General features: G+C 43.9%; 1 protein-coding gene across 1 annotated transcript; it reads left to right on the forward strand.

The window, feature by feature from the left end:
- The first annotated feature begins 1525 nt into the window (after window positions 1-1525).
- Window positions 1526-4764, forward strand: RGS2 (regulator of G protein signaling 2). The gene is made up of 5 exons (XM_020894197.2): window positions 1526-1679; window positions 2613-2714; window positions 2817-2878; window positions 3447-3613; window positions 3899-4764. Exons 1-5 carry the CDS (start codon window positions 1570-1572, stop codon window positions 4091-4093), a joined length of 636 nt encoding a protein of 211 aa, XP_020749856.1. The 5' UTR covers window positions 1526-1569; the 3' UTR covers window positions 4094-4764.
- The last annotated feature ends 4203 nt before the right edge of the window (window positions 4765-8967 follow it).

The following is an 8967-nucleotide window of genomic DNA, read 5'->3' on the forward strand; positions in this document are numbered from 1 at the left end:
GAGAAGACTCTTGAGAGTCTCCCAGCAAAGCGATCAAACCAGCGACCAATCCTTAAAGAAATGAACCCTCAATATTCATTGGAAGGACTGATGCTGAAGCTCCAATCCTTTGGCCACCTGATGCTAGGAGCAGACTGACTGGGAAAGACTCTGATGCTGGGAAAGACTGAGGGCAGGAGGAGAAGAGGGTGACAGAAGATGAGATGATTAGATGGCATCACCAACTCAATGGACATGAGTTTGAGCAAATACCAGGAGATAAAGAAGAACAGGGAAGCCTGGCAAGTTGCAGCCCATGGGACTGCAGTCAGAAATGACTTAGGGACTGAACAACAAAAACCTTGCTGTTAATCTGCCTACTTAGATGCTTCAGGAAAAAACACCTGAATATTCCACTGTACAATCCTAATAATGGTATATGACATCAAGTCATTTTGGAGTGGCAGTTATCTACTTACCCTTACCAATCAAACCAATTAAATCCTGCTACAGCAAGATGATTTCTGAAGAATCAAGACATTAAGCTTATCCAAAGAAGCTGGGAGCGCCTGCCTCCCTCCACCCCCACCTCTCTTTCTTGCCAATTAAAGTGTTCTGGCAAATTCTAAACCAACTAAGAGTGACTCAGGAGGAAATCCTGCATGCTTGCTCTTTTACACTAAAATGATTCTGGTGCATGATAGCTGCGAGCTCTTGGTGATTCCCTGTTAAGAAGAGCTGTGATTTTTTTGTTCTGGAAGGAGAGGCAGCCAAGGACTCCTGAGAAATCTGCAACCCCACGGACCGACCCAGCCACGAGCCTGCTGGTAATCAAAACCGCACACCCAGTTAAAGCACTTTCTCCTCTTTCTTCCCTGACCAATGTGCATTCCCCCACAGGGCTCCAAGATGCTCGGGCACGCTGCAGAGCAGATCACACCACTGCCCCTGGACTGTCATTGTTCCTCCCATTCCGTTTCCTTCCGCAAATCAAAAGGCGGCTCAAAGAAGAACAGGTGAGGGTCAGTTCCCAGATCGAGAAAGGAGGCGCGGAAAGGACTTGCGCTCCAAAAACACATCCCCTTGTAAACCTAATTCAAAATAAGGTTACTGCATTCGGCTTCCCAATAAGCAAGCTTTACCTGCTGGGAATCACGGCTCCCTTTGGGGTCAGGAGCTCTGGAGCACGGGGGAGGGAATGAGGAAAGAGGCGGGGAGCGAGCGCCCCCGCCGCGCCTGCAGCCAACCTGGCTCCCTGCCCGCCACGGCCCTGCGACCCCACGGCAGGCCGCCAAGACTGGGCAAAGGTCGCCCGCGACCGCTCAAAGGGGAATTTTCTCTGACCCCACACCAGGGTTTCTGGCCCAACTGCGCACGACGCCCGGGCAGCGGACGTCAGCGGAGCCTCGGCTTCCAGACCCTTCGGCGGCGCCCGTGACCGCGCGGCCCGCGGCCCGCCGTCGGCCAATGGGCGCCCTCCGGAGGCGGGACCGGCGCCGTGAAGCCCCGCCTCCGCGCCGCCGCCTGTTATAAATACGGGTGCCGGCGCCCGGGCCCCCCTAGAACGGCGTTCCCAGGTGCGAGGCGATAATGCAAAGTGCTATGTTCCTGGCTGTCCAGCACGACTGCGGACCCATGGACAAAAGCGCTGGCACCGGGCCCAAGAACGAGGAGAAGCGAGAGAAGATGAAGCGAACCCTGTGAGTGCGGCTTTCTTCTTCCCTGACTGGCCGCCCCTACTGACCCAGCTGTCCCGGGCGGGTGCAAACGGGGTACACTCCCGCTGGGCTTCGGCATGGGAACTGGGTAGCCCGCCTGCGTCTCTGCAGGAAAAAAAGAAAAATTGTGTGTGTGTAAAAGGTTAATTTGTTAAGTTACGTTTAAATCTGTGTGGTGTAGGTATTTATCGAAGGGCTCGGGTAGAGTTTAGAAACTGCAGAAAATTCTTGATGCAGGGGCGGAGATAGATGCGGGTTGGCTTTTTGTCTCCCTGCATCGAAAATGACTTCGGAGAATCCTGCGGATGGAGATATTTTTGCTGATTCTAGATATACTTTTTTTTTTAACTGAACAGCAAATCACACTCAAGAGTGTGGAACAAATAATTGTTCTGCATCACCTTCTTAAAATGAGTGCTGCATCTGGGGGAGGCGGCGGTCAATCTCACACACACACCTCATTGTGCTCAGCTTCTCGGGTGGTCACGAGCCTCCTGCTCTGACGGTAGAAGGAAAACGAGCATGGGCTGGCTCAGGGCAGGTCCACTGTGGGCTTTCTCAAGTGTGAAATGTCTCAGAATTGTAATTAACCGTTGCAGAAAAACTGGCTGCCTTTTGTGGGCCAGAAATAGTATCTGCCTTTGAACTATGCAAACTAAATTCATTAAAATACCCTATAATTGTAGGTCGTCCTATCCTTACTTATAAGACTAATAATTATGTTCAGATGAGTGGATGAAACTAGTGTGTTGAGTACTCAGATGCTGGATTAAAGGAGTAAGACTGGAGGAGTTGTTTTGTCTTATTTGGCTTGTCTGTAGCTACTAGGGGCAACTTTATTTGGTAAAAATGCTTTCAGCTGCAGTGGAAATTTCAAGTGTTGCCACTAAGTATCTTTTTTTTTTTCTATTGTAGATTAAAAGATTGGAAGAGCCGTTTGAGTTACTTCTTGCAAAATTCCTCCTCTCCTGGGAAGCCCAAAACTGGCAAGAAAAGCAAACAGCAAACCTTCATCAAGTAAGTTGAAAATCTTGTACTTGCCAATATGCACAGATCACTGCTGAACTGAAGAGGGAACCTCTGGCTAGCAGGAGCTGATGTGCAGATCTTCTCTTGCAGGCCTTCTCCCGAGGAAGCCCAGCTGTGGTCAGAAGCATTTGATGAGCTGCTAGCCAGTAAATGTAAGTTAACCTTTTGAATTTGATCTGTCTCCAGTATCAGGGGAGTATGGAAAGGCTATGTCCACACAGCAAGAGCAGCTTGCCCCAGGAGAGTTGGACTTTACAATCCCTGTAACATGGGACCTGTTTTTCCCCTCTATTTCCAGTGATTAACCAGGGAAATGCATGGCTTTTTCACTATAGGTGGGGAGTGGGGGGAAATAGCCCCAGTTTTTAATGGCAGTTGCTGTCTGTTAAGGTTGAGTCAGCTTTTCCATTGCAAACAATGTTTTCAAGAGGCTTCATTCCCAAAGAACTTATGTCTCCCCTATAAGTTGTGTTAACAGCAAAGCTAAGTTATTATATTTTTGTAGTAGTGTGCCAACTTACGTATTTTGCTGACTGGCATCTTAAGTCATTAAAGAGCTAAATTTTGAGGATTACAGGTTTGAGTAAAATTGAGAAAATTGCTGCCATCTGGCAATAGTAAAATACGGGGCCAGGGGAGTGGGAGTTTTTGGAAAACACATAAGGGATTATTTGGACACTCAATGCAATTTCTGCATGCTTTCCTCCTTCCCTCCCCCAGATGGTCTTGCTGCATTCAGGGCTTTTTTAAAATCTGAATTCTGTGAAGAAAATATTGAATTCTGGCTGGCCTGTGAAGACTTCAAAAAAACCAAGTCACCCCAAAAGCTGTCCTCAAAAGCAAAGAAAATATATACTGACTTCATAGAAAAAGAAGCTCCAAAAGAGGTAAAGGGGGAAAAAAGTTCCTTGTTTCAGCATATTTTGAACATCCTCAGCACCAAAGTGAAAAGAATTTAAAGAGACCTCAAATTAAAGGGGGGGTGGGTGAGTAAGCTGTTTTTCCCCTACTCCAGGCTCTCAGTGAGGTAAATTACATTTCTTTACTGACTTAGCTGGTGACACTGGCCACACAGTATAGTTTGGGTTTTTTGTTTGTTTGTTTTCAAATACTTTGTATATTTCAATTTCTAACTCTTAATATGGAATAAAACTTTGTTGTTTTTATTTCAGATCAACATAGACTTTCAAACCAAATCTCTGATTGCCCAAAACATACAGGAGGCTACCAGTGGCTGCTTCACAACTGCCCAGAAAAGGGTGTACAGCTTGATGGAGAACAACTCTTATCCGCGTTTCTTGGAGTCAGAATTCTACCAGGACTTGTGTAAAAAGCCGCAGATCACCACAGAACCCCATGCTACATGAGATGAAAATGGGAGCCTGGAAACGGGGGACATTTCATTTTTTTCCTAAGGGGAAAGGCTGTCACCTGCCGAAAAGACTTGACCTTGAATTCAGCCTGGGTGTTCAGGAAACATCACTCAGAACTATTGATTCAGAGCTGGGTAGTGAATCAGGAAGCTGGTCGCCACGTAGGAGAAGCTGGTACTGGGACAGCTTCCGTAACTGATGGAGCAGAGAGAGAGAGTTTGGTCTAAATGTGGTGTGTCTCACGCTGCAAAAGCAGGAGCTTGAGACTGAAAGATAACGATGTAACACTATTGGTCCAGAAGCATTTACAATCAATAGGTCTGGGATTATGTGGCCTTAGCTAGCTGGCTGTACATCTTTCCCTAAATCAGTCCTTGTTACCACATAGTGGTTTAGATGTAGTTTCTTTAGTTTTAGGTAATATATGTTTACTATGTGCAAGGGTATTGAAGTTCCTATAACTACAGATCATTAGTACTGTTGTCTCACATAACTCTAAAACTGAAACGACCTGTGTTTGAACTGTCAATTGCTGTCTGTACTAGAATGAGTGCTTCTGTGTAGAAAATGACAATGTCCATTATGAGTGCCAAAAACTGTCCTGATGGCAGCTAAACTTTGAAGTGGTCTTTGAATACTTTTAATAAATTTATTTTGATAAATAATGTTATTGAATATTTGGTCCAGATTTGTGTTGGGATGTTTTTTCTTAATTAAATTAGGCAGAAACAAGTATCTCCTCTAGGAGAGAAGAAATATCAGTTGATAGGCCTGTTGAGTAACAATTGACTGTCCTTAGAATTGAGAAATCACAGCTGCTGGGAAGATACTGCTCCCATTTCTAATGCTTTGGTAGGTCACAGGAGGGCAGATCATCACCCTGGGATCAACCTTCTAATATAGTCTTGTAAAAATCAAGCTTGTTGAAAATATAAGGACATTGCTTTAAAGCCCTTCATGAAACTAAACATGAGAAGTAAACTGATGTAACAGAGACAAAGGACCAAAATTATTCACATCACCAAGCCACTCAAAGATGCCAAATAAAGATGAAAGTTGTCAGTTGCTCAGTGTTGTCTGACTCTTTGTGACCCCATGGACTGCAGCATGTCAGGCTTCCCTGTCCTTCACCATCTCCCAGAGCTTGCTTAAAATCATCTCCATCAAGTCGGTGATGCCATCCAGCCAAAGATGAAAGTAGGCCTGCCTATTTATTTCGCTTGGTTCCAAGTTCCCACAGGGTCTGTACGTGAGCTTCCAAGATCCATACTTGAAACTGTTCACTTCCATGATGAATCAGTACAAAGCCAGAATTTCCCTGATTCACCTGCCTTCATTTGGCCAGTATAGAATCTGGCTATATTACTGCAGCTAATAAGGAAGGCAGGAAACACAACTTTTGTGGCTAGGACTTCATCTAGAAGTATGCTCTTTCTTTCCGTGGTTGAGAGACCATGAGTCTTATTTTTCAAAATGAGACTATTGAGAAAGAAGTGCTGTTCTCTTGGCAGACTGCCTTTTCAACCTTGATGATGGTCTTCATTTTGAAAAGGAGTGGGAACCCTCATCTTGGAAAAACTGAGCCCATGTGCTGATTTCTCACACCTCTGTGACCTTAGGAGTCTCCATCTGTACTGGCTCCTCAAGTCACACCTTCCTGTCTGTCCCACTGGTTCCTGTGAGGTAGTAAGAGGCTTTAGAACGTGTAAAGCATTTTTTAAAAAATACATTTATTCTGATCTGCCAGAAGAAAAATTGACCTCCCATAGTTTATTGTTTTTATCTTGCTTGCACTGATCTTCACCTTCACCAGCCTTACCAGAAGCAATAGGCACTATATCCATAGGAGACTTGAACTGGTCCACTCCTGTGTCACCAGCAACCAGATACATAACAGGTGCTCCATATATAGTGATAGAATAAAAATTCTGAGGCTCACTGAAAGAGATTTCTTTGGAGAATAAATATGTCAGATCTGCACAAGCCCTAATTTGGAAACATTTCTCCAGTGGAGAAACCCAGGAGTCACACTAAGTATCCAGTTTGTCACCAAGTGCTATTTTACTCCAAGTCTTTCTCCAGCCTGCTTTCTGTTGCCACCCTGATTCCAGAAACCACCATCTGCTCAGGCATCTGCCCTAGTCTCAAATCATCGGCCCTCACTCACTTTTTCCCTCCTCCAGTGTGTTCCCAGCTTTGAACTCTAGGGATCCTCTCAACACAGAAACCTGATCTTATCTCCCATTGCTTATAAACCCTTGACAGTTTTCCCAAACAATCAGGACAAAGGCATCCCTAAAATGGTCTAACACCTGTGTGGGCTTGACCCCTCCTTCCACTCCATCCTGTCTCCACCACGAGTCCCCCAGCTCTCTCTGCAAGCCTCACCAATCTACTTCCACTCCCCCGTGGTTGCCAGGCCCACTGCTCCCACAGGGCCTTTGCCCATCATAGCCCCACTGCATGGAATGCAATTTTAGCTCTTCCTCGTCATTTACGGATCAGTGCAATCGTCACTTCCTCGGGGAAGCCTTCCCTGACCTCCTTACCTGGGCCAGATGGTAAAGAATCTGCCTGCAGTGCAGGAGACCTGGGTTTGATCCCTGAGTTGGGAAGACCCCCGGGAGGAGGACATGGTAACCCACTCCAGTATTCTTGCCTGGAGGAGCCTGGTGGCTATAGTCCATGGGGTCAGAAAGACCCGAACGTGACTGAGCGACCAAGCACATCATTTACAGATCAGTGCAGTTGTCACTTCCTCAGGGAAGCCTTCCCTGACCTCCTTACCTGGGTCAGATCCCCTTTTAGACTTTCTCACCAGCTTCTCTAATTTAGCACGCTTAATAGAATTCTCATTTATTTGTACGATAATAATTCTCTTTTCCCCCTGGATTGCGGATGTCACAATTCAAGGACTCCATGTCTTTTTCTGCTCACTGCTGAATCCTAACATCTAGCGCCTTGCCAGGCACACAATGCCAGCTGCGTGAATCATTGTCAAATGAATGAATGAATAAATGAGTGAATATTAACAACTCTTAACTCTCAGTGAAACAGAAAGTATCAACCAATGCACAAGGAACTAAGGACGGGTTTTAAAAGCCCCATTTCTGCAAACATCTGAAAATATATTTTCTTGGCAAAAAATAAATACCCCTTGCTAAGCATGTTGTCTGTGACTTTTGACCTTTAATAGAAGAAGCCAGATTATAGTAACAAAAAGAAAGAGTTCTGACTTTTTCAGAGCTGCTAAAAGTACAGACTTTACTCGGTTGGTATTTTCCAATGTGCTTTAGTGTAGAACAAGCTGAAATAGACTTAAGATTAGAAACCGCATACTTCCACAAATAAATATTACTTACTGTTCTCATTTCTCAGAGTTCGTACTCTTAGGATCCACAGTCCATTTATTTTGATAACATTTTGTTTTCCATATACTTTAAGTTCAGGAGCATTTCAAGATGTAATTTCATACAGTCCCACCAAAAAAAAAAACAAAAACAGAATTGCGTATCATCTGTCATGTGAGCACAGAGAGGCAACATGTGTTTCAATGAGGTGATTCAAAGTGATCACCCAAAATTTCATAGGAAATAGGTATTTGGTAGAGGACTTATTTGTCTGACCACAATATCTGATCATTTCTGGCAGTGATTCTCACTGTGAGGAGCTGAAGAGTGTGGAGGCAGTGTTTTTGTCAATGGCAAAAAGATGAGGTTTATCTAAATTTTGGCATTGTACCTAGCTTTGATTTGCTTGAGGCAACAATAACCACCCCCAAAATCTTCTGTGGCCTGCTTTGAAAATCTAAAACTATATCCCAGACTCTTTGAGTAACTACTATTCAGGACCATCACTTTTAACAACTGCATAGTGTTCTATAGCATGCATTTGTTATAATTAATTAAATTCTCCTCTGTTGAACACTGTAGTTTTTCTATTATATATGTTCTATAAACAGTATGAAAAGTTAATTTCCTTAATTATGTGAGTGTATACACATTATGTACTTATAAGCATATATATGTATGTATGTGTAAATGATGTATGTATATTAAAATTTTTCATCTTAAAAATAAAAAAGAAAGAGGAATCACCAGCAGGAGTAAGCAGTATATTCTAGTCTGAGGCGATAGCATTGATCAAAAGCCTGATATTACCATTGGGGGCCCATGATTCAGCATCACCAGAGTATCTGGCAGGATAAGGCTGGGATGGGTGTTAGAAGCATGGCCCAGAACCAGGTAATAGACAGCCTTGAATGCTAAAGATTAGGATTTTATTCTGAGGGAACGGATACCAATCTCAAGCGTACAAAAATAACCTGGGCAGCAAATGAAGGATGAGTTGGAGTCAAGGAGATGAATTTTAAGACTGCAGTTATAGCCCGAGTGAGACATGCCATGTGCCTAGGCCAGAACACTACCACCAAATAAGGCAGTATCACTTGACAGCAAATTTTATCAGTACATTTATTCACAGCTCTGATCTCAACCATACAGGGGGTCGTGTGACACGCTACCTGTCCTCCAAGAGGTACCAATTAAGTATCTGATGAAATAACGTGCAAAAACTGAAGCATGACATGGGCTATGACTGCTGATTAATTAGCAAAAGAGAAGTGCAAAAACCTTTAGCATGAATGAATCAAGAAACAAAGTGAAATGGCATTTTTAAGAGATTTTTTTAAATGGATCTATTAGCAAGGATGAAGGGGATAATGTCAGGGTGGAGAAATAGTTTAAATAACAGGAAAGGAAGAAAGCAGGATTTCACTTAGCATTGTGCTCTGATATACAACAGCTAAATGAACACAGATACTGTAGGCAGATACTTTCGATGGGGATATACATTTGAAAAGTATTTCA

This window comes from Odocoileus virginianus, chromosome 11, assembly GCF_023699985.2.
Source record: "Odocoileus virginianus isolate 20LAN1187 ecotype Illinois chromosome 11, Ovbor_1.2, whole genome shotgun sequence".
Lineage (NCBI taxonomy): Eukaryota > Metazoa > Chordata > Mammalia > Artiodactyla > Cervidae > Odocoileus > Odocoileus virginianus.

Coding starts and splice junctions, on each gene's coding strand:
- RGS2 (XM_020894197.2), top strand. CDS start 1,570: ATGCAAAGTGCTATGTTCCTGGCTGTCCAGCACGACTGCGGACCCATG. Junction 1,680..2,612: donor GAGAAGATGAAGCGAACCCT/GTGAGTGCGGCT, acceptor TTTCTATTGTAG/ATTAAAAGATTGGAAGAGCC. Junction 2,715..2,816: donor AAACAGCAAACCTTCATCAA/GTAAGTTGAAAA, acceptor CTTCTCTTGCAG/GCCTTCTCCCGAGGAAGCCC.